Below are 26,296 nucleotides of genomic sequence, written 5' to 3' on the forward strand. Positions count from 1 at the left end.
GACCCGCAGCCAGCAACGCTCGGGGGAGAAAGGTGGAAGCAGGAGGGTGGAGAGGACTCCGGTCCTTGTTGCCTACCCCTAGGATAGGGGGCTACACTTCTGAGTTCAGCAAGCCCGGCAGATGGGTAGGGGAAGGGTAGCTTGCCAGTGTCATAGAATCATAGAATCATAGGACTGGAAGGGACCTTGAGAGGTCATCGAGTCCAGCCCCCCGCCCTCAAGGCAGGACCACGCTCCACCTACACCATCCCTGACAGATGTCTATCTAACCTGTTCTTAAATATCTCCAGAGAGGGAGATTCCACCACCTCCCTTGGCAATTTATTCCAATATTTGACCACCTAATGCCTCCTCAAATGACTACTCCACCAACTGCGGGACTAGGAGTTGTGTTCCTACAACACCCAGCACAACGGGTCTCTGATCCTGACTGTGGGACATTAACATCATAGTCAACACCAATTGTGTGCTCAGCAGGGATGTGCAGACCGCTTCAGAAAAGACCTCCATTTTCTCAAATCAGACGCCAGCTATCACGGATTATGAGGGGAATGTCTCACCACAACCCTCCTCTGCAGAAGTCCCAGGAGGCTCCACACATTTTTATCCATCCGGCAGCGAAATCGTCCTGAGACACATCTCCACCCTCAAAGAGGCTGTCATTGATATTAGTCCACGGTAATTATAATGTGTCATCTAAGTTAGCAGAGACAATCATTAACAAGGTTCATGCTGAAAAGGAGTTTTGTGGCTAATCGCTGTGCTCTCTCCCAACGATGCCACCCTGATTACATAACAGTTTAATGAACCCATCTAGTAATTAAGGCGTTTCAGATGCCCAAAGAGAAATGCTGCTTTAAAGGTTAAGACCATTAATTCTTAGTTTGGCCACCTGCTCCACAGAAACAGCCACTGCTATTGGATGGTGACACATACTTCTTAAAGAGGAATGAAGATTGAAGCTTATAAAGGCAAGGTGAACACATCTGCATCAATAGGGTGGCTTTAAAGAAAATAAGCTAATGACCAGAAAGAGCATGTGATATTGTCTCACTTACTGGGCAAACTGCACCTTCCTGGTCTCTGCAAGCTCATCCCTTCTAGCTTTCAGGCCTCAAGGCATCACCAGTTTCATAGCAGAATTGTGAGATTGTCCTGCTCTCAGACTGGGTCCTGGGTTCCAGTCTCCTCCTGAGTAACAACTGTCATTTAACTCAGCAGCATGGGCAGTGAGTCATATGGACAAGAGTGTCCTGGCTCCAGGAATATTCCTGGCCTGGGAACCCTGCTCCAGCAAAGTTCAAGACTGAGGCTATGTCTACACTGTGGGGTTTTTCCTGGATCCCAGAAGTATCCGGGGAAAACTCCATCACATCCAGGGAATGCATCTTCTCTTCCACTTTTTTTTGCAGACGAGCAGACGTGCTCTTTTTGGAAGCCCGGTCTTCCTCACTCCACGAGGAAGAAGGGCTCTTCTGAAAGAGGAGGCTTTTTGGAAATTTGGCCCAGTGTAGACAGGCCAAATTTCAGAAAAGCCTCTTCCAAAGGGTGCAATTTGTGTACCTTTTCCCAATACATCAGTGTAGTGTAGACATAGTAGGTGCGTCTAGACTGGCAAGATTTTGCGCAAAAGCGGCTGTTTTTGTGCAAAAACTTGCCGCCTGTCTACACTGGCTGCTTGAATTTGCGCAAGAGCACTGACGTTCTAATGTAAGAATTCAGTGCTTCTTGCACAAATACTTTGACGCTCCTGCTCAGGGATAAGTCCTCTTGCACAAGAGGGCCAGTGTAGACAGGCACCTTAATTTTTTGCTCAAGAAAGCCCAATGGCTAAAATGGCCATTGGAGCTTTCTTGCGCAAAAGCGCGTCTATACTGGGCACGGATGCTTTTGCGCAAAAGCATCCGTGCCAATCTAGACGCTCTTTTGCGGAAATACTTTTAACGGAAAAACTTTTCCATTAAAAGTATTTCCGCAAAATCATGCCAGTCTAGACGCAGCCAGTCTGTCTCCCCCTCATCCCTCCCTGCATCCCCTTATCAATTTAAAAATGGTCCAGCCCCTGCTCCCTCCTCCTCCTCGCCAGCACAACAGGGCTAGAGTGGCGTCCTGTTGCTAACTGCATGGCTGCCAACATGTTCTTGTGCTACATTTTCTCCATGTGCTGCCCCTGCTCAGTGCCACTGTGACCAATGGAAGCTTCAGGGCTCCCTACAGCCCCCAGCTTCCCCTGTATCCCTCAAGCTCCCAAAGCCCCTTCCAGAGCCTACATCCTTATCTCCTGCCCCCACCCAGAGCCTGCATGCTACACCCCTGCCCATACCTACAGTCCTTTCCAAAGCCTGCACTCTGCATCCCCTCATGCCCCCAAACCTTTGTTCCAGCCCAGAACCTGCACCAGCACCCAAACTGCCTCCCAGATCATGCACCTCCTCCTGCTCCAATCCCCTGCTCCATCCCAGAGCCCGCATCCAACACCCAAAACTTCCAGAGCCTGCTCCCACCCAAACTCTTTTCCGGAGCCTTAGGCAGGGGATGCATGCGAGGCAGGGGCTGGGTGAGGAGTTTGAGTGGAGAAAAGGGAATGGGCTCAGCAGGTCTGACTTCTAAATCCTGCAATTCTTTCTAAGGATGTTAAGAGGCGAGTAATTACGTAGTCAATACAATTTGTATCAACCACACAATTAGTCGATAAGGAAAGGCACTCAGAAGCAGCTACCCCCACTGCGGCTCTACAGTTTAAATGTAGTAAGAGCTGGATGTGCTTCTACTACATTTAAAGTGCAGAGTCAAAGTAGGGGTAGCTCCTGGACCTGGCATGTGCCGGGTTTGCTCAGTCCTGGTTTATACCCAGTTCAGCAGCCCCTGCAGACAGTGCACTTTCAACCGTGTGCTTGGATACTCCTATAGGAGAAGCTACTGTGACATCTGCCTGTACAGAGTCGCCAAACTTGAGCTGCCTTAGTGCATAATAAACATTCCAATAAACCCATAATTTGCCATTAGTGGCCAGGTCACAGTGTTCTTAAAATTATTACAGAGTAGTATTCATAACATTATGTATCAACTTCAGATTTGTTACGAGTCTTCTGAGAAAAAGTGATAACGGTCTTGTTCGCAGATTTCTAGATCTGCATCTGCACTGGCAAATCAAGAGCTCACAGTTTACCGCAGCTCCATAATTTGTCACTCCACAGGTGATAGCACAGAGGGAAGCTATAGTGAAGAGAGGGCTTAGATATATTTTTTTAAATGTGCTAACATTTTTCACAAGGTAACTGAAGGTGCTCTGAGGATTGGGCTCTTTAAATAAGGAAGAGGGAGTGTGTGTATGTATGTATACACAATTGGAAACTGCCCAATACACCGAAGATTACCTGTCTTTATTATTATGAATGCTGTCATGGGATCTTTAATGACCACAGATGGTCCAGACCTTGGTTTTACTTCTCATGCGAAAGACCTCATCTCCAGCAGCACAGTGCCACCAAGAATGATACAGGCAGTCCCCGAGTTACGCGAATCCGACTTATGTCGGATCCGCACTTATGAACGGGGCTTTCTCGCCCCGGAGCTTGCAGGCAGCGGGACCGCCCAGAGCGCAGCGGTCCCGCCACCTTGACCTCCGGGGCGAGAAAAGCTGCTCCAGGTGCCCCTGGTCTGCTGGGGACCGTCTCCAGCAGACCAGGGACACCTGGAGCAAAGCCGGGGAGGCGGAGGGGTCCCGCGCCTCTGAGGCTTTGCCAAAGCAGACCAGGGAGACGTGGAGCAAAGCCCCGGGCCTGTGGTAGAGCAGGTGGGGCGCTGCCGGTTGGTCCCGCAGCACTGTTCCTTGGAGCTACTGGACCAACCTGGCAGCACCCCACCTGCTCTGCCCCAGGAGTCCTGATTCAGCTGCTGCTGATCAGTTTCAGCAGCGGCTGAATCAGGACGCCTGGGGCAGAGCAGCTGGGGTGCTGCTGGGTTGGTCCAGTAGCACCAAGGAGCGGCGGCGCTACTGGACCAACCCAGCAGCATCCCAGATGCTCTGCCCCAGGCGTCCCCAAGTCAGCCGCTGCTGAAACTGACCAGTGGCTGACTACAGGAAGCCCCTGCCCCGGGCTTCCTGGAATCAGCCGCTGATCAGTTTCAGCAGAAGCTGACTTGGGGATGCCTGGGGTTCTTAAGTTGAATCTGTATGTAAGTCAGAACTGGCGTCCAGATTCAGCCGCTGTTGAAACTGATCAGTTTCAGCAGTGGCTGAATCTGGACGCCAGTTCCGACTTACATACAGATTCAACTTAAGAACAAACCTACAGTCCCTATCTTGTACGTAACCCGGGGACTGCCTGTAATGGGATATTGAGTCAGTATTGATCTGAAGGGGTAAAAAGTGGTACCTAAAGCAAGTATTCTGAAGAATAATTAATCAATCAATACAAATATCCATAACATTTAAGATTAGGCTTTTATTGTAAAGCAAAAGATAATCACAGCTTTTATATCATCAATGTGTGTATACATAGATTTTTCTCTATCACTGCTAAGCTAATATTAACATGGCTTTAAAAGGTTCTATTACTCTGGCTTCTATTACTGCATGTATAATATACAGTACAAAACTAATACAATAAACTTGAAAGATCACAGTGTTCCCAACATTATAACAGGGTGTTTAAACCAATAAGGTGCATTTTTACAAGGATAAAAATCACTTTTAGTTCTATAGGAACTATACCACGCTATGGCTATGTGCAAGTGTCACCGAGAAAAAAAATGAAGCTGAGATATAACACTTGCTTACTACCCAAGAAACAGATACCATATGTCATATGCTGGAATATAGCCAATGATCAATGTATAGCAAATGATCAAGATATATGAAATAATATCTATGTTAGCAATGCAATATGCTTTCCCTCAACTTGCTGGTACTCATGTACATATATTTTTTAATAAATAAGGCAAAAGCAGATGTAAAATGCTAATCAGACAGGGCCTTGGTCATACAAACATGCATGATATGGTTAACTGTTCTCATACAAATAATCTTCTTGACTTCAACAAGACTTGATGTCAATGGGCAACTCATGAATACGTTTAAATGCACACATAAGGGTTTGCAGGTTTGGGGCCCAGAATGGTAGTTTTACACCTACTTCACATACATGCAACGATCTTATCCTTCATCATTGACATCAACAGGAGTTTTACCACTGATTTCAATGAGACAGAACAGGCCCTAAATAATTACACAAATCTGAACACAGCAGAAAAATCAATCGCATTATTAGCACAAACCTTCTCCCCCACATCAGATGTGTTTAAATAAGAATGAAGATTGAAGTGCAACATAATTTTAATTCATATAGTACTCTTGCTTGATATGAAACATATTTAAGAAGACTTTCTATATCCCCATATATAGAACACAACTGACCCCAGGATTTCTATACAAAATGTTTTTGGTATGTGTTACGTAACATTGTTTAGGAATATAATTGTATTATAAAATATCTGTTATTCAGCTATCAACACACTGCTATGCAAAATATGCTTTAATTAAAAGTTTTCTGCCATATTTTTTGTATTGCTGTATTTGAACCAAATTGCCATATCTTTCTCTTTGAGTCATCACATGAAAAATGTCACCGGGCTCTATCTATTTGTTAGACACTAGAGCCTTTCATCTTTTATGATAAAGCAGCTTCTTGCGTTTTGAGAAATCAGTGCATCAATAACAGGATGTATTACAAACATAGTACTCGTAATGACAACTATCACCATTGTATCAGGTCAAAAAGCTTGTGTTCTTTAACCCCTTTTTTCTAGAATGCTCACACACACACTGAGCATTTTTTCATAATTGCACGTATTAAATTAATCTATGTGAATGGACAGAAGTAGGTACAACTACAGACAATTCCTATATGAACAGAGTTTTTTCAGTGAATATACCTGTGATGACTTTGCTATAATTGGCATTGATTCAAGGCAGCAGAAATATGTTAAGTACAGTGAATACTGTACAATATTTGTGCAATGAAGCAAACTGTGCTATTCTCTTGAAAAATGCCTATTTGTATCCCTAAAATGCAGTATTGTTTTGTGGGCCCTGAGTTTTTCTGGCTTATGGCTTTGCAGTATGTTGTTCCCATAGTAATGTGGTTTTTAGACATTTTCTCATTTCTTTACATTTTAGTCTTAATGCTACTTTCAGCTCAATCCAGAACATTTAAATACAAACTCAAATTTCTTCTCACAGTAACGTAAACCACTGTTGTTAGCCAATGGTTGTTCATCCATGTGGTTCTTTACAACAAGTTTCATCTCTTAAATCTGTACAGCAATGCTCATCTCTGACTTTGTGATCTTTGTATAGGAGAAGAACACCCTTTGGTATTATGTTAATTGATGTTCAGGATATGCAAGTGGAGTAGACCATCAGAACTGAAATCTGTCTGAAGCATTTTGTCCATGACCATAAATATTACTGATTAAATTTAAAAAAATGGTCAACTCAGATGTACTCTGAATAATGCATGCATGGGTCAAAACAGGAAACTACATGCATAAAACATTCAATTGTGCTTGTAAATCCTGTAACTACATCTGCAAATGAATTTCTGCCTAAAGAATTAATCCCATTTGCACCTACAAGTCTATATTTTGCATACAGTGGTAATGTTACCTTTGTATTTCTGATGCTAAATATATGGAAATGTCATTAATGACATGAAAACATGGATTATTTTCAAAGGTAACTGTAAAATCCTTAAGGGTACCAGTGTGTGTGTGTGCACGCATTTGTGCATATTTCCCAGGACAGTTTAGGTGTATATTTTGGAACATTAGACCATTTTACCCAACATCTTGAGACTGCCTAAGTAAAAATGAGTTACAGCAGAACTGTGCAGATTCTCTACAAATTCATTTCTATTATATTCATGGATTTGAAAAGACAGTAGCAATCAATATACAGTCCCATGATTATAGCTAGAATCATGGAAGTGCCAGAGCCAATGAGCAGAGGTCAGCTGAGAGTGAGAAAGTAAGGTAATATAAATATGTAGAAAACCTCCTTTTACTCTAAAATAGATGATCTTACAGTAGTGAGCTTTGCTTTCAAACACAAAGGAGTTGGGCTGCTAAAACAGCCTTCTGAAGTGACTCATAACATGGATGAGGGAGGAAAAGAAAAGAAAAATACATGTAGACAAAGCTGTGATTTAAAACAATAGCATAAAATAAATGTATTCCTGATGATGAAAGCATGAGTGCTGGAAAACAATACATGTTAGAACTCACTTTTCTGTTGCTGAAAATTACACATTGTACCAGGTTTTATGCATTAAAAAAAAAAAAAAATCACACAACCTCAGTATTTTGGATCTAGTGTTCTAATGCCAACTGAAATGAATTACTCAACAGTAACAATTTGCAGATGATTTGCCAACAGTCATAAATAGTATATAGCTACATAGTCTGATAGCTATTCTACAGCTTCACACAATAACAGGATACATACACACCATAAATAAGCAACAACATACACAATGAATGATAAAGTATAACCCTTTTGCTTAAAGAAAAAAATCAGAGACTCTATTATGTCACTTAAATTCCTAGGACCTATACTTCAGCAACCAGTCACATTAAGAGACTTTACTTTAATGAGTAAAAAAGATTCTGCCATTTCATGTTCTACTTTTAGTAGGTGGGTGAGGTTCTCCTAACATATATCACATCACAGTTAGAAACTGCACAGGGTTATGCTTCCAACTGTTAACTTCTGGTTCTGAAAGAGGTAACTTCTGCTAGATGTTTTGTCTGCGCCTGGAGCTGAATCCAGCATGCAGCTTGCCTGGATGTGGCCTGCATGGCCCAGGGCTCCCCCCCACCCCAGCATTGGGGAGCCTGCACTCACACTCCAGATCCCTGCTGGGGATGGGGGTAGCCCTGAGACTTGTATGCTAGAGTCAGGCAAGCTAGAGCTGGCTCTGGCAGTCTCTGCCTGGAGTGGGGAGGAAGTAGCTCCATGTGCTGCCACTCTCCCTCCCACCAGCTGGGGAAGTGGCAGCACAGGGAATTTCAAGCCTGGATGCTTTTCCCTGCTGCTCCCATTGCACGCGATGACGGCCAATAGGAACAGCATGGGGCGGTGCCTGAGAGTAGCAGGGGAGGGAGGGAAGCCATGTGTCTCCAAGGAGCTGAGGAAGTAAGTGCCCCCTCATCGTGAGATCCTGCACCCCCACCCCATTCCTGCACCCCTCTGGCTTAACCTCCCAGCCCCAGTCTGCTCCTGCCCCCTTCCCACCCCGATCTCCTCCAGCCTGCTTCCCAGCAGCTTCCTCCCACACACTGAACCCCTCATTTTTGGCCACATCCAAGAGGCCAGGGGGTCCCACAAACTCTACTAGCTTGGGCCTCCCTAGGCTCTGGTGCTGGAGTGTGAGGGGAATGAAGGGAGTGTCTTTTTTTCTGCTTTTTAGTTGGGTGCCACATCAGAGACTGTGAGGGGTTTTTTTTGCTTCTCACTTGTGGGGTCCCCGACCCAAAAAAGGTCCTCCACCCTAGTCAGAAGGCAGTAAGTATGAAACATAGAAAAGTGTATCACTTTGTGGTATCTCATTCACAGAAGCACTGACATCCGCAGACAAGTTGTTTAATTATCTACCTGTTAAAAGTAACAATAAAGATTGCAACAGGATAAGTATGAGGGGAATTTACAAGTAGATGTGAATTAGGAGGAAAAAGTTAAAAATCCAGATTTACATTATGGCTAGCCTTTTCAGAAGTGCCTAAGTGAGTTAGGTGCCCAAGTTCTAGAGGAAATTAGGTGTCTAGCTCCTTTATAGGTTTTTGACAATTCCACCCTACATATCTCACTGTACATTATTACGATCAACACATGAAATTGTTTGCTACTAAAGAAATATTGAAAAATATGTCCTTACCCATCTGCAGGATATGCAGTTGCACAGGGCATCTGAAAATTTAGAGGTACCGGGTGGTGCCCTACACTACGATGTTTGCCGGAAGAGGCAGTGCAAATGAAGCGTGAATTAGCATTTTCTCGTACTTAATTTGCATAATCTCTTCCGATCTGTATTTGGGCAAGGGGTTTTTGCGCAAGATCCTTATGCCTCAAAAAAGCATAACGATCTTACACAAAAGGATGGGGGGGGGGGGGGTTTGCACAAAAAGGAAATGGTCACACTGCTTGTGTTTGCGCAAAAACCCGTTGCACAAAAACAGATCGGAAGAGATTATGCAAATAAAACGTGCAAAAATGCTAATCCAAGCTTCATTTGCATTGCCTCTTCCGGCAGACATTGTAGTGTAGACGTAGCCTTAATGTTCACCCACCTCTTTCTATCTCTCTTCTGTGGCTTCTGCTTCCTCCAGAGAGGATCTAGTTAACTTTAAAGTGAAAAAGCCTGCCAGATCTATTAGCAGAACACTGAACTTGTGATAGAGCTATTCAAGTGGTTATGAAGCCATTTAACAGGAATTTGCCAGCCCCAGGTATATACTGTCAGATTCTGAATTTACTGTGTTAGTCTACAAGATCGTCATTTAAAATTTGCTTTAAAAATATTTCTTTAGTGCATTACTGAAGATTCTAAAAAATCATCTCTCCCTCCCCTATCATCAGGCATTGGGGCACCAGTTTAATAGTACTGTGGAAGTAGTGCCCCTTAAATCCTAAGGACAGCCCCGCCTGCAACTCTTACACAAGTATTTGCTACTCTCACTAGCAGCCCCAGTTGACATTACCCACATGGCTAAGGATTATGAGCAATATTTACAAGACAAGCCTGGAAACTTTTTTTCCCCTATTGCTTTTAGAATATACAGCAAATTAGAAGAGATTCCTTACTGAATGTAAATCAGAAAGAATGAACTCTGCAAAAGGACAGAAATGGAAAGCCATCAGAGCAGATGATGGATACTTAACATTTTCAATTCCTGCCATTTATATTGAAAAAGTTAGAGATCAACAGAACTATACTTATTGGAAATTAAACAGAATAGCAAAGTAAGAGTGGTCTAACTCATTGCCTTTACAGAATACTTTAACTTTTTTTCTGCATGTTTAAAACATTATGTCACCGTATTCCTATTTGAAAACTTAGGTCTTGTATGTAACAACATCAAAATACTTTTTGCCTAGCATCTGAATTTTTCTATTTATTCCCATAACCTAGATTTGTGTGGGATTTTGACGTAAATTTCCATCTGCAGTGGAGATTCCTGAGATATAACTAGTGGATAATAATTAGGTTTTGTGGTGCCAGAGATCATTATGAAAAATTACATTTTGATGATTGCTGTGCTAATATATATATATATATATATATATATATATATTCCATTAAGGCTGAAATTCTAGATCTTTTGCTTGTGACTGAATTGGGTGCACTATGGTTCTTAGGGTGTATATATAAAATACACTGTTTTCTTCCATCTGCACCTATAAGTAAGGCTGTGGCTAATAAATGCAGGATTAAAACAGCCCTGAGTCCAGATGATGGCAGAATCCATTTCTCTTTTGTAAGAAAAAAAATATTTCCAAGATTGCTTTTTATTCTACTGTGAAAAACAATTAGATCAGCTCTCTAAATACTGCAACATGGATATTGTTACTCTTATATTTTAACTGTGGGAATACTATGTACACAAGTTTATACTTCATTATCATATATATAGTAGCCTGGTGTCTGAGAGTCTGTAACGCCGAAATGCTGGCTGTTCCCTCTGGGCGGCGCTGTGGCCTAAAATGCTGGCTGTTCCCTCTGGGCAGCGCTGTTGCCTGAAATGCTGGCTGTTCCCTTTGGGCGGTGCTGTTGCTGAAAAGCTGGCTGTTCCCTCTGGGTGGCCCGTGTTGCATGGGGAGTGCGGGTCCCAAACAGCTGCTTGCACCGCTTGCTCCCCTGCGGTGGCCCAGCTGAGCGGCGCAGAAGGCAGCTGAGTGCCATGGCGGAAGGGGAAAGGAGGCGGGGCGGTGATGTCCATGCCCGGGGGTGGGGCCTGATCATGTACGTCACCGCCTCGCCCCCCCTTCGCCTCCTGCCGTGGCACTCGGCTGATTTCTGCGCCGTTAAGCTGGGCCACTACGGGGAAGCCCAAACGGACGCTTGCCTCCCCGTGGCGGCCCGGCTGAGCGGCGCAGAAGTCAGCCGAGTGCCATGGCGGGAGGCAAAGAGGGGCAGGGCGGTGATGTGCGGCGTGACAGCGGCTCCAGGCCCTGCCACCTTGCCGTGAACGTCACTGCCCCCCTTCGCCTCCCACCGTGGCGCTCGGCTGACTTCTGCACCACTCAGCCAGGCCGCCGCATGGGAGCAAGTGACCGTTTGGACTCCGTGGTCCCCCGAGTGAGAGGTAGGAGTGGGGAGGAGAAGAGAAAGAGAGAGACAGAGAGAGAGGCAGGAGGCAGAGGAGAGCTGAGAGAGAGAGGAGGGGGAGAGAGACCAGAGGCTCAGGAGAGAAAACCAACATGGAGGAGAGACCTGAAAATCCCGTCTTATGACGGGCTAATTGGCTAATACTTCAATAATAACAGATTACAAAGAAAAAAACATGACAGGTAAAAAATTTCACCTTTCCTAAACACATGTTTAAAAAAGCCAGATTATGAAAAGTCTATTAGCCATCCAAAATAGGGATACAAGCTAGAAAAGGATCCCAATATCTCAGATGGGCAATCCATTAGATTTGGAGTGCTGGGGTGACCTCAGATTTTGGGCACACTTCTGAATACACTGTGACAAATCCCACTCATTTTATTTATCCTAGTTCTCACCATGACTTCTGGTTTCAGAACAACAGGTACATATACATGTTTGCAGAGACACAATGCAAGAATGAAGCAAATAATGATTCACTTTGCATTTTGACTGTGCTCTGCCACTTCTTGTTTTTGAGTAAACAGACTAGCATGACTATCCCTCTGATACAAAGTGCCTAACAAACTGATTCAGAAAAAGATTGTTTTATCCATCACTGAAATGCTTTGCTGAAAATGCAGCTACTTCTGGGATGAAATAACTACTTAACAATGCAACACAATGTCATATAACATGGAACTGATTCTTCAGCCCTTAGTCATCCCATTAAATCAATTAATGCGAAAAAGGTTATGGGAGTGAGTAAGGTTTACTAACATGTGAAAGGGCTGCAGGATTTGATTTTGTTCTATAGCCCTATCCAAAACCCATGGACACCAATCATCCTGAAAGAATCAGGCCCTAAGAAAAACTCAATCTTAAAATTAAAAATGGAAGGTGAATGGTAGGTCTGCAGAGTACTGGGATAGGGTAATGCACATGTGTTAGTTCATACACATGAATCCATTAGGTGTAATTTTTGACCCATCAGCTTTCCTACTTTCTCCTTAAATTCAATTTTATTTCTGTATTCCAGTATAAAGAAATATATTAGTTTGATGTATCGTAAATTCAGGCATTTGCTCCTACAGTATTTTAAACAAATCTACATTTGTGTTTTGTTTAAGTTTCAAATAGCACCCCTTCCCCCTGAAAATAGGGAATACAATTTTAACTTATCTATGGTAGCGCATTGTTATTGGACTATCCATAGGTCTTCATAGCCACAAATCACTTGGGCATTTACAATACTTTGTGTGGTACATTAGCAACATTATTTTGTTAATAAGAGAAATAAGTGGTTTTCATTTAAAACTTATCATCCTTCTCCTAAACCCAGTACTCAGGGTAGCATAAAAGATCTGTGATACAATTTGTATCTCTGAAATGTATTACTCCATTTCATCAGGACTTATTTTGTCACTTTTTCTATCATAATATATATGCTACAGTTCAAATAATGCATTAAAGACAATTTTTCTATGATTGGCAATAAGCAATATTACCTACTATCTGATGCTGTGGGAATAACACTTGATTGTATATACTTCCTATTTGCAGTTTTGTTGTGGCCATGGTAGCCCCAGGATATGAGAGAGAGACAAGGTGGATTAGATAATATATTTTATTAAACCAACTTCTACTGGGGAGATAAAACTTTTGAGCTCTTCTTCAGGTCTGATCTCAAGTTGTCCCAGTAAAAACCGTTAGCTCGCCCACCTTGTCTCTCTCTCTGGACTTTGCTATAGAATTTAGTGATCCAAGTCTTCTACATGGATTCTGTTGATCTTTTTCATGAAAGAGAAGATAAAAAGGAATACTACACCTGTAAGGTCGTGTTGGGGATTAGTTTTTCTCCCCACACACACAATTTTGAAACCCATGGTCAAATGTAACTGTCAGTTACATATATGAAACCCCACTGACTGCAATAGGAATGTGGCACGTGCAATTAGAGACAGATGGTTGCTGTATAATTGTTATTATATACATAGGACTGTGAAAAGATTCCAAGATATAGGTACTTGTAGAAAATGTGGTACTAATACTAGGAAATGTTTAATTAAGAAAGCCCAGATTTTGCCTTTTCACACTTTAAGTGACCTGTCTGTGTCACCTACAAGAGCATAGTTGTGCATTGTCCTATTTTGTGTGCCACTTCTTATGCCATTGGCTTAATTATTTTATTTCCCTTGCATGACCCTAATATTCAGATTTCCATTTTGGTTTTTTTGTACAACTACCATGTTAAAGATTACTAATGCCTCTGTCACTCATTTGAATAATGAAAAGACTTTACTTCCCTTGGTAAAGCTGAATTGCTATCCCTTCAGTTTTGAAAAACCACTTCATTTTCCCCTTTTAAACTTAATTTTTTTAAACCACATACTTCCCTCCCTAAGTCCCACTCTATTTCGTCTTCTTCCTAGCCCCTCAGCAAAATTAAGGCTAGCATTAGTGTTAGCACTGAATGTGGCTTATTTTCTAAATAGCCTCCCTTTACAGATAAATAAAACTGCAAGTGCCTAGCTGTTCCGATATGGCACTGGAGACGGTTCTTCTCTAGACAAAGACACTGAAGAGAGGGAACTCAGCCTGGTTGGGTTGCAGCAAGTCAATCAGGAAACACACAGTCCCTGAGAAGCCTTCATACAGACTATATATGTTTTCTAATGCCCGGGAACCAGCTTTAAATTCTTCTGTAAATAAGAACTCCGCAAACCTAAGAAACAGTAAAAACAACATATGAAGTCTTTATTATCTCTCTCTTTATGCAACTAGCTTTGGAGCCAACCTTGTGTATCAGTTCATTTGTCAATAGAAGATTTCACATCAGCACATTCACTAGGAAGAATCTTAATAGTTTCACATTTACTAGTTACCTGACACTTGCAAATTTGTTTTTATCTTTTCCTCTCCATTGGATCAAAAAGAACTGAAAAAATGCCCATCTGAAATCTACAAGCTTTTTCATGCCTCTGTATAACATTTATTAGTGTATAAATGCAAGGATTTTGTTTTGAAAACATGTTCTTATATTGGTCTGCGTTTCATAAGGACCCAGTGGGGCACAGAACAGCAATGTTTTCTAGATGGATGCGAGAAGACCTGTTTTGCAGAAATGCTTGAGCAGGAGAAACACTCTTAAAATACTATATAAGGAGCAGCACCAAAAATAAGACATTGTGACTATTGACCCATCCCCTCTTGCTAAGGAAAATGAAAACAAACACATCATTTAAAAGAGCTACAATGTGTCAGGAAAAAATGAACTAAAAAGCACTGCTCCCTGCTATAGTTCTATTTAGGCCCCATCCTCATCCCATTTAAACCAGCATGAACAGTAGTTGATCAAATTACACAGGTATAAAACTGGCGTAAATGAAAGTTGAATGAGGCCTGCCACCTTCAAGTACTCCCTCTTCCCTCCCACTCTGCTGCCTCTATATGATAGAGGCAGCAAGTTTGTGGGGCGGGGTAGGGGTGGGGGAGAAGGCGGCAATCGATTAGTCAACTAACTATCTGATAAGCATTTGCTTACTGGATAGTTGACTACTCTTTAACATCCCTAGAGCCAGCCCTCTAACCCTCACTCTTATGGCAACCATAAGGAGAGGTATAGAAAGTCAATGAAGAACAACCATGGACACTTTTGAGTTTAATCCCAGAAAAGGTTTTGCAGAATTCCACTAGAAGTATCTCATCAATTAATGTAATCAGTTGCTTATGATCCATTTGGATACAGACCGTAGAGAGAGACCAACATAGGCTGAGGAAGAAATAGGTATTCAGAATGTAAAATCTGTTTGCATATTCTTCTCTAGAGACAAAATGCCCCTATTTAAAAATATTTTGCATTTGGCTGGTTCTGACCACATTTAGATCTGTTTTGGATGTTTAAAGATTTAAATACTTGACAGGACTGTGGCCATAGACTATGCAAGTCTAACACTTCTGCGAGTGCTCTTTTTATTTTACAAAATCTCTATAATAATAAACCCCAAAGCCAAAGTGAGGTGTTGCCAAAGCCCCAAAGCCAAAGTGAGGTGAGTGAATTATGAGAATACTAACCTTTGTGCTCTGTAGATGTATTTAGAGTTTCCAGTAAGCCTATACAGGAGTAGGAACACATAGGCACTACCAGCCACTCCATGACAAATTCCAGGTCCCTTCTTCAGCAGGCCTTTCTGCCATGTCAGTTCCCCACAGCGGATGCAAGTGTCTAGATACTGAGGCTTCTTGGAAATCAGATAAGCTTTAGCGAACAGGTATGCAATACCTAGGGATACAGCAGATAAATCAGTTTTGTTTTTGGAAGTACAGTTAAGTTAGTAAAATATTATCTGATCAATACATAAGAGAACTTACATATTCTTCATCTATGATATATATTCAACAGCGTGTACATGCCACATATATGAAGGTGTTTGCCATCTGATAGCCTTGTGGTAAGTTGCATTTATCACACACTTTTAAAAGCCTCACGTGCACCACTAGTTCATTCCAGAACTAGCTTTCCATCCCCTCTGAACAACTTAAAACAACAACCATGTTTTTGTGTTTAAATACTCCTAAAAAGTAGAGTTCTTCCACCAAATCACATTATTTCCCATCATTGATCTTGGGTCAGTTAGTCTTGCAACAGTGATAGGTATAAGACCCAGTAGCTCTCATTTCTAAGAGCTAGAAATAGGAAGTAACTTGCTTTCCAGGGGGACACACTAGTTTATTCTAGACCTGGCAGATCTTGAGATGCTGGATGTCAGTCATGTCCTTTTTATGTATGAAAAAGCCATTTTAAATCATTTTTAGAGGTGAAGGGGGAAGGTGGGTGTGTAGCAGCTGGATCCTGGGTGCAGGTGGTCAGCAGGGGTACCCCAATTAAACCCTCCGGTAGTGGTAGCATCCTATGCATTCCTAGTTTTCACGCCTAAGCATGGGCCTCTGCCCCTGAACTTTGTTTAACAAATGAACAATACTGGAGCACTGTGTCAATTTTGGCTGTTAACTCCTAAGTTTTGGTCACAAACCCACTAATGTGTCTTGGTGGAAAGTAATTTCAATTTCCACTGTTAGAGCAAGAAAGAGCACCCTCAGTTAGGGTCAGTCACCATGGAACTCAGATGGAAGATTCCCGTCCATCCCCAGGCCTCTTCAATTTGGGACAATTCCACAATTAATATTTTATTAATGAATACTCATAGACCATAGACTTTAAGGTCAGAAGAGATGATCATGATTATCTACTCTGACCTCCTCCTGCACATCGCAGGCCACAGAGTCTCATCCATCTACCCCTAAGAGGGTACGTCTACACTACAGCGCTAGTTCGAACTAACTTAGTTCGAATTAGTTAATTCGAACTAAGCTAATTCGAACTAACGCGTCTAGAACTAAAAACTAGTTCGAATTAGCGTTTTGCTAATTCGAACTAGCAAGTCCACATTGAGTGGACTCTGAACAGGGCTTAAGGATGGCCGGAAGCAGTGCCGGCAGAGCATAAGAGGAGGACTTAGAGCGTGGAGATGCTGTCTCAGGCTAGCCGAGGGCTGCGTTTAAAGGGTCCCGACCCCCACCCCGGACACACAGTTCTAAGGGGTGCCCCGCTTGCAAAGAAGTTCTGGCTTGGAGTGCCCGGAGTACCCACACTGGGCACATCACACCACTCGGCCATCAGCCCGGCTGCACTTGCCGCAGGCTGCCATCTGGGGAGAGGCGGCAATTGGGGGGCTGCAGGAGAGCTTCCACCCCCAGAAGCCCGCAGAGCCAGCCCAGTCCTCCCCATCGGGGGCTCGTACCCCATTCCTCCCTCACCTCCTTCCACTTACCCTTCCCTAGCCCCCCTTCTTATTGATGTACAAAATAAAGATAACGTTTCTTCCAACACTGACTCTGTCTTTATTGAACAAAACTGGGGGAGACTGGGAAAAGGAGGTGGGAGAGGGGAAGAGAAAGGCTGGGAGAAGGGAGGGCAACTAACATGATCAGGGGTTGGGAACAGGTCCCAGATGAAGAAAGGCTACAGAGACTGGGACTGTTCAGCTTAGAAAAGAGGAGACGGAGGGGGGACAGGATAGAGGTCTCTAAAAGCAGGGGTTGGGTGGAGACGGTGCATTCAGAAAAGTTCTTCCTGAGTTCCCATAAAGAAGGACTAGAGGACACCAAAGGAAAGGCATGGGTAGCAGGCTTGAAACTAGTAAGAGAAAGTTGTTGTTGACAAAGCAAATAGTTAACCTGCGGAACTCCTTGCTGCAGGAGGCTGTGAAGGCTACAACTAGAACAGAGTTTAAAGGGAAGTGAGATCAAGTCATGGAGGTTGGGTCCATGGAGTGGTCTTAGCCAGGGGGTAGGAGTGGTGTCCCTGCCCAAAGTTTGTGGAAGGCTGGAGAGGGATGGGACGAGATAAATGGCTTGGTCACTGTCTTCGGTCCATCCCCTCCAGGGTCCCTAGGGTTGGCCGCTGTCAGCAGACAGGCTACTGGGCTAGATGGACCTTTGGTCTGACCCAGGACGGCCATTGTAAGCTCAGGGCTCAGGGTCGGGGGTCTCAGTGGACCCCCTTGATTTTCATGCACACCTGCTCCTGGGTGGCCAGGCTGGCAGCTCTCCTGCCCTAGCCGGCCACTTTCCTGTGCCTAGTGCGGAGATCGTGGACGAGGTCCACGATGTCCGCACTAGCCCAGGAAGGTGCCCGCCTCTTGCGGTCCAGGGCAAGCTCCCGGGAGCCGCCAGCCTGGTCCCGGGAAGAGGGGGTGGGCTGGGGGACATCAGGTGGGTGGCTCTGTGCTGTGCCAGGTGCAGGGTCTGCTGGCTGGGTGCTGGCAGGCTTGCACCTGGCACGGGCACCGTAGCCAGCCCGTGCCCCTTTAAGGGGTCCGGGGCCGGGAGGGGGGCATAGAGTTTCCCTGGTGTTGGCCAGAGTGGCCACCAGGGAAACCTGGGGAGGGCTAGCCTCCCACTAGTTCGAATTAAGGGGCTACACACCCCTTAATTCGAACTAGCTAGTTCGAACTAGGCTTAATCCTCGTAAAATGAGGTTTACCTAGTTCGAACTAAGCGCTCCGCTAGTTCGATTCAAATTCGAACTAGCGGAGCGCTAGTGTAGCGCCTATTAAAGTTAGTTCGAACTAACGTCCGTTAGTTCAAACTAACTTTGTAGTGTAGACATACCCTAATAGACCCCTATCTTCTGGCTAAGTTACTGAAGTCCTCTAACCATGCTGAGCTTCACGTTACACAGAATTCACCATTTACACTAATTTAAACTGACAAGTGACCCATGGACTATGCTGCAGAGGAAGGTGAATACTCTCCCCACAGGGTCTTCACCAATCTAACCCAGAGGAAAATTCCTTTCCAACCCCAACTATAGTGATCAGTTAGACCCTGAGCATGTGGGCACAACCCACCAGCCAGACACCTGGGATAGAATTATCTGTAGTAACTCAGAGCCCTCCCCATGTAGATGTCTCATCTCCAGCCACTGGACATATCTGCTAGCCCTTTCCCCATAAAATAAATCCTCAGGTCAGATCTGTTCATGAGTATACATTAGTAGTAGACAAAAACTGGCTATATTGAGGGGGAAGAGACAAAATACTCTTTTCCAGGCCCACCAATAAATACTAAGTCTGGCATTGGCTAGGCCTTCTTTCAGTACACCAAGGCCACTTCACCCTCCAGCCAAGCAGGATTTGCCTTGGCACTCAGCTATATCGTGCACTAAAGTCCTGCCTCTCATGAGAGCAAGGGGATTGGAATATATGTATCATACCTGGGCTACTTGTATAAGAGTACAGGATATTATAGCTAGATCACCAGGTGAAATACTGTGCTACTGGATTTTAAAGGCTTTCATAACCTATTTGAAAATCTCTCAAAGCGTTCTGGAAACTTTCTTCATTGCCTGATCCTCCACCCATTTCCGTAATAAACAACTGAAAAAACCCATGAACAATTTTCCTGCTTCACGTAAAAGGTAAAATCAATAAAATTTGACCTGATGGTATTTTTCTCAATAGAACAATTTAGTGTGAAAAGTACTGTAATTGGTAACATCTGGCTACTTCACAGCATCAATTTGAAAAGGACCTGGAGCTCCATGACACCAGTGCACAAGCTCATTCTCCCGCTCAATTGTCTCTCCCAGTTCAGGAGGCCAGTTGCAGTTCTGTTCCTGGTCCATAAGAAAGTCAATGCTCTGCCACACAAGCTCCTGATCTGCAGGCTGGAGGTACTCGTAATAGGACAGCAGCATCTGAAGGATGGATGAAAGGCCATGTGCTGCACCTATAAAGAATACAAATGGTTAAAATAAAAATTCTCTTTGCTCACAGATCCATCATGCTACATCTTTCTTCTGGAAATAATTTCTGTGTGGTTCAGATGGGTGTCTTGTTTTGATAGTTATAATGTTGTGTGGAGTAAAGGTCTTACACATGCAACTCAAAGATTCGTTACCACTTACATCTTTTAGATGCATACATTCAAAAAAAAAATCTGTACTAATTCACCCATTCTCACTACAGAGCGACAACATTTAAGAATAATGAAAATTAAAGTGCAGATAAAAGATTTCTTGCCTGCATTTCAAAAATACATAACAGCTGCAAACTCCCTGCTTAAGAGAAGCAAAGGCCCCAACTCAGTGAGGAATTTCACAAAGTTAAAAGATTTTCCCCTCTATCACAAGTTTTTCAGAAGGGAAATATCTGAGCCTGATTGGAATATGCAGTGTACACCTAGAAGCATTAATCACTGTGTTAATTTTAGGTGGCCACCTATAGGTAAGCGGATAGATATTATATGATCATTTGTTAATTAGGAACAACAATGATATACTGCTTGCCTGTCAATGTCTTATTTCTAAGTGGCTTGTTACCTTAGTGTCAGAGCAATGCCTTGGTTTCTAAGTGTCTGGTGTGTTCTACTCACCAAGGTATTCTGTTCCATAGTAAGAGTACATGAGTGGGCATGGTTTCCTCTTCTTCACTGCATACTGCTTCCCAGATTCTAATATAGCCTGGCAAATTGATCTGATTTGCACTGGGGTCAACACCTAAGCAGAAAACACCGAAAGAGACAGACTGTTACAATTTTTCCTTTTAAAATGATAAAGTTCCTTCTTTCTCATCCTTGCACACGTATTAAAACATTGCCTCTGTAGGCATACTATAATGTATTTTATAATACATTAACAGTAACAATCATTTATATAAAAAATGAGTGGCCCTGTGTCACCTTAAAGACTAACGAAGTATATAAAGTATGTGTGCGGAGAGAGAGAGAGAGAGAATATGAATCATGAGCTTTCGAGGGCACTTTAGAAGCAGGAAAAGGGAAAAAGGGGATTTGTGCATAGCCATCTCAGGTTTGTTACAAGCTAACCCTAGCCCTAACCCTAATAACGCGAGAGTTGTAAGAGATGCTGCCTCCGTCTCTCTTTAGGAGATAAGAATAGAATGCTGAGGTAGGCAGGAACTTCGAGATAAGGAAGCATCTGGAAGGAGTTTGTATAAACAAACAGATAACCGTTAGCTGTTGATGTATGTAACGGGAAGGTATATATACTTGTCTTTTACTGTTTGTACTTTGAAGATCTGCCTAAGGAAGGGGGACCCCTCTGTCCGACCACAGTCTTTCCTTGCAATTGCGCGAATAAACTGCTTCTAACTCATTGCTTGAAAATTCAGAGTGAGGACTTGTTTTCTTCCACAGTTTGGTGCCGTGACTTGGATGGCAACGCCTGGCTGATAAGCGGAGGCTGCTATGGACCGTTCCCCTTCAAAACCTAAGGCGCCAAACGGGAGGTAAGAGACCTTTTGAAATCTCTACTGGGATGTCGAAGGAGGACTTCCCATGGGGCTGTCCATTTCTTTTGGGCTCACGCCATGCAAACTTACTGAATCTGCAACAAGGTCAGGTGCAAAGTGGTGCTGAGGAATTTTTGCCACCTCATATAAGGGAAAGGTTATATTAAGTCCGGACATAAGGTATTAAGGTTATGGTTAAAGGAGATGCATCTGAATATTGGGAATGAATGAGTATGAAGTATGAGTGAGTGAGTGAAGAGTGAATGCCGCTGACCAGGTCTGAGACTTAAGCTGACTCCAGCTGCACCAGGGCTACTCTATGAGAGAGTCCTGAACACAAGGGGTGTCAGCCGAGCCTCATGAAAGTGAGAGAGTGACTCTCCTTATTTAATGAGCTGCTGATAAGGTCGCATCTCGAGACCCAGCAGACCCATTCTCTGGAGCGTGTAAGGATAGTCTAATATGAGCCGCTGAGCAGATGGGAATGAGCCGCTGAGCGGACAGAATACTCCCCTGTGAGATTCTAAGGGTAAATTGGTTGCTGGTTTTGCTGTGTGTTCTTCATATTCTGTTATCGAAAGTGCTTTTCTCTCTTCTGTATTGTCAGCCCAGGTTGCTGAGCTCATTGCTTTAACCCAAGCCTGTATTTTAGCTCAAAATCAAGCTGTTACTATTTATACGGATTCTTGATATACTTTTGGAGTGATACATGATTATGGTTTACTTTGGAAACACAGAGGCGCTCTCACATTCTCTGGTTCCCCTATTAAGAATAGTCTGTATGTATCTGCTCTTTTAGATTCCCTTTTATTACCCAAAGCTATTGCTTTGTAAAATGTATTGCTCACCAAATCCCCTGACGATGAAGTTACACGTGGAAATGCTTTGGCTGATTCAGCAGCCAAGAATGCAGCCCTTTCTGCCCCTCAGGCTGCATATACTTATGCCTTGATTGAGCATCCTCCGCTAGCATCCCTTGACGATCTCGCCAGCATCCAAGAGGTGGCGCCTGATGCTGAAAAATATTCTCGGAGTGTTACTGGGTGCACTTTACACCCTGATCACCTTTGGCGCTCTCTGGATGGCCACCTGGTTGTGCCTAAGGTGCTCTTGCCCTATTTTGCTCATGTGCACCATGGTGGGGATGATTGCTGTAGTTAAACGAGACTGGTATTCACCAGTTTTTTCTTCTGTAGCCCAGCACTACTGCCAACAATGTACAATCTGCCAGCAACATAATGTTGGTAAAGCCGTTAAAGTTGGGCAGGCAGCACCTCCCCCCACCTTGGGGACCCTTTGTAAATATTCAGATTGATTTTATTCAAATGCCTAAATGTTGTAATTATGAGTATATGTTAGTATTAGTTGATGTTTTTTCAAGTTAGGTTGAAGTCTTCCCCTGCAGAAGGGCAGATGCCAAGTCTGTTGTGAAAATCCTGCTGAAAGATTTTATACCAAGGTTTGGTATACCTATTGGTATCAACAGTGATCGTGGTACTCATTTTACTGGATAGATTGTAAAAGAGCTACGTGCAGTCTTGCAGATCCAACATAACTCCCCTGCCCCCACCACCCGCAGTCTGACAGGACAGTGGAACATCAGAATGGAATTCTGAAAAACAAACTGGCCAAGATCTGTGCAGAAACAAACTTAAAATGGCCAGATGCCCTTCCATTGGCATTGATGAGCATGAGGACCAACCCCAATCGCCCGATCCGACTACCAGCAGCACCCCCACTGGCCCTTGCCCAGATAGACATTCATTTAATGGATGATACAATGCTTAATTACTGTCAAGCATTAATGAAATGCGTTAGGTCTCTTTATTCACAGGTAAAGAAAGCATTACCCAAGGACCCTGAGCAACCTTGTCATCTGTTGGAACCAGGAGACTGGGTCTACATAAAGGTCCATCAGCGAAAGACTGCTCTAGCCCCACTCTGGAAAGGCCCTTACCAAGTTCTGCTAACCACTACTACTGTGAAGTGCCAAGGATTGACTGCCTGGACCCATGCTTCTCACTGCAAAAAGGCCCCTCCATCTCAAGATGATTCTATCCCGACTGCTGACAAGTCTCTCTCTCCTTCTGGTCCTGCTTTCCCTCCTTCTGGGCAGCAGGAGACAAAGACAAGGTGAAGTGCTAGTAACCTCTCCCTTGTCCACTGACAGAATTACCATATAGTCAGTATCTGCTAGAAAAACTAAAATATTACAGGGTGACATGCTAGTAACCTCTCCTCTGCATGATGCTGAACCACAACTGCTTCAGGAAAGAAGGAATGTCCACTCCACTGACACCACCACAGTCCAGAAATTTCTAACTACAAAAGACATTGAGAACTGGCCCTGGTGGAAGAGGCGGAGTACTGTACATTGGCAGGGAGGGACTTGCGGGGACCGTTCTTGGGAATGTGGTGTTGAGTGGTAGTTTGGGTTTCTTCCAGGGGCTGAGCTCTGCTCTTACAGACAAGTACCGTCCGAATATACTGCCCTCCCCAATTGGCTTTCAGATGAGGAATACCAGAAGCGCCTTGATGCCACTGTCCCCACCATCTCCTCCACCTCCACTACCGCCCCTGTTACGTACCCAAATACAGACGATACCATATATTCTGATAAAATTCAATGGCCAAGGCCCTCACACCTTAGTGATTTAGCTAAGTATTGTTCGGAAAATGTATTCTTTAGGGTTCAGAATATCTCATATGAGCAAACAATTGAGTGGAAAATAGATGGATCAGTAGAGATAGAAATATATATCACTACAAATGAGCATGAGCCGCAAGAATCCGAAATTGAGGTTAAGAGGTTTCATAGTGGGGTTGACATGATGGCCATTCCTGGGGTTTGCAGTATATCGGAAGGAAGGGACCCCTACTGTTATTTGGTTACCCAATTAGTCAATAATCAAATTCATACTCAGAGAATGTGTTCTACTAATGGCAATTTTACCAGTACTGCAAATCTGAGGTACTTGCAATGTGCTGGTGAATGGATATGTGGAAATACGGGTCCTGGAGGTCGAGAGTTGATAACCAATCCTCTTTAAGGTGGGAATTATAATGGATAGAGTGACCATCTTGAATCCTTGTGGTTATGTGTGTCTGTTGAGCTTCCTGAAATCGTGAATCGGTCTCCCACCATCTGACTTTTTCGATGTGAGAAAGTAGTGGGAGTAAAATCCTTTTCTTTTTTAACAACGTGGAACAGGTTCCACTGCTCTGAGGTGAGGTAGATGGTCGATCCCCTGGAGGACAATGTTCTGGTGAGATGGGTCCTCAAAGCAGGATGGGGATAGAAAAAAAAGGATGGGGATAGAGATGGGGGTAGAAAAAAATGTGAATGCAGTTTCCATTCTTTATAACATCCAGTACCCATCTGTCAATTGTGATGGACGATAATTGATGGTAAAAGGGTGCTAGATGTTGACGGAATAGATGGACAGGATGGGGTCACTATAAGCAGAGAGGTGTTACTAAACCCTTGATCTGACCTTCAAAACGTTTGTTTTGAGGTAGATGGCTGGATGGTCAGTGTTTTGCCTCCTTCTGTTCTGGCGCTGCCTCCTGTTACCAAATTGCCTTTGCTCTTGGCTATAAGGCATGGGTCTTTACCTCTGAGTAAAGGTTCTTCCCTGTTTGCATTTCACTGCAGAGACATGAATACCTAGCATCTTCAAGGTAGTACAGGAGTCCTTGAGTGAGTGAAGAGAGGTGTCAGTGGTGTTGGTGAAGAGCTTAGATCTTCAAAAGGGAAGATATTCTATTGTAGCCTGCTCCTCCCTCAGGAAAAACTGAACAAGTGTAGCCATGATGACCTCCTCATCACCACTTCTGTAGCGATGGAGCAAGACACCATGTCAGAGGCATCCAGAGCAGCTTGAAGGGCCGTACATGAAATCAAGGTGCCTTCATGGATATTGGCCCTGAACTGGTCTCTTCTGTTCTCTGGGAGAGAGTCAATAAAATGTGCCATCTGCTCAAAAATTGCAACAAAAATGTGGTGTATGTATTTGGCGAGCATAGCTGCATAGTTGGAGAGATGCTGAAGAATATGCCTTCCTCCGCCTGAGATCAAGGCATTTCCCTACTTGTCATAGGGAAAGGTCCTCGTCGCCAGTGTTCTAAGATATTCAGACCATGAGTGGAGTAAGTTTTGGCTTGTGTACCAAGGTTGAGGTCGTGTACTGGTTTGGATGTGTGCCACCGTGGCACCAAATTTATTAACACATACATGTTCCCAGCTGCCAAATCAGAAACGCCCTCACTGGGACAACCCCGGCCACCACCCCACTATGCTGCAGCAGGTCCTGGCCCCCTGCCCCAGCAACTCCCTTACTATGCTGTCTCAGCTGGTCTTGCCCTGAGAACAGACACCTGCTGTGTGAGTGCCACTGCACAGCTCTCTAGAGGAGGTGGAAGAAATTTTGTGTACAATCATGCACCTTAGTATGAACTATGCTCATCGCAATTGGTTTTCCCCTTTGGTTCACAGCATTGACCATTAAGGAGCTAAGGGGTGGGCGCGACGTAATATTTGTGGTCTGAGCAGTTGCAGACCAGACAGTGGTATTGTCGCAGGTGTCTGCCAGATGGCTTTGCCAGGGTCCCTGAAGGCTGGGTTTTTTTGGTGACAATGGGAGGTCCAAAGAAGGCATCACTGACTTTGCCTTCAGTGGTACTGAATCAGAGTCTGGTGGTGCCGACTTTGACTTAAGCTTCTCTGGTGCCCTCGCACTTGCCTTTGTGAGGTCCTTGGACCATAGGGAACCGTTGGAGCCAGACGGTCCCAGTACCTCCCTGTCTGGTGACCTCGCAAGGGGTCAGTGCAGGAGGTATTTTGAGTGTTTGTCCCAATTTTTTTTTTTCTGAGGAGGAGTCATCCTTACTTGATTCATGGGATCTCTTCCTGGGGTGGTATGAGGAAGAGTTCCTAATGCCAAAGCTTGAGGGAGCCATCTTGTTAGACATGGCCACTGGGGAGAGCTGCTGAGGTGGGGCCAAGGTGGGGTGGAGTGCTCCGGGCCCAAGGCTGGTCTTACTGTGTTTTCCAGGGAGATTAGCTTCAGTTGTAGCTCCCTGGCTTTCTGTGTCTGGGCCATTAATTGCTTGCAG

General features: G+C 44.0%; 1 protein-coding gene and 1 long non-coding RNA gene across 3 annotated transcripts in view; one reads left to right on the plus strand and one right to left on the minus strand.

Annotated features, from left to right (window-relative positions):
* The window catches only part of LOC142822003 (uncharacterized), a 35,570-nt gene that overhangs the window by 1,363 nt on the left and 7,911 nt on the right, over positions 1-26,296 (plus strand). The window contains exons 1-2 of one of the 2 annotated variants that reach the window (XR_012898419.1): positions 20,867-20,929; positions 21,087-21,178. This is a non-coding gene — a long non-coding RNA (uncharacterized LOC142822003). Of the gene's footprint in view, positions 1-20,866; positions 20,930-21,086; positions 21,179-26,296 lie in introns of those variants that run through there. The other variant, XR_012898420.1, reaches the window with a different exon arrangement.
* Positions 12,471-26,296, minus strand: part of LANCL3 (LanC like family member 3) — a 51,989-nt gene continuing 38,163 nt past the window's right edge. The window contains exons 2-5 of the mRNA XM_075913252.1: positions 20,304-20,427; positions 19,461-19,658; positions 15,441-15,648; positions 12,471-14,091 (exon numbers count right to left, since the gene is read on the minus strand). Of these exons, the coding sequence (XP_075769367.1) occupies positions 13,932-14,091; positions 15,441-15,648; positions 19,461-19,658; positions 20,304-20,427 (690 nt within the window). The 3' untranslated portion in view covers positions 12,471-13,931. The remainder of the gene's footprint in view (positions 14,092-15,440; positions 15,649-19,460; positions 19,659-20,303; positions 20,428-26,296) is intronic.

The sequence above is a fragment of the Pelodiscus sinensis genome, chromosome 1, assembly GCF_049634645.1.
Source record: "Pelodiscus sinensis isolate JC-2024 chromosome 1, ASM4963464v1, whole genome shotgun sequence".
Taxonomy (NCBI): Eukaryota; Metazoa; Chordata; order Testudines; family Trionychidae; genus Pelodiscus; species Pelodiscus sinensis.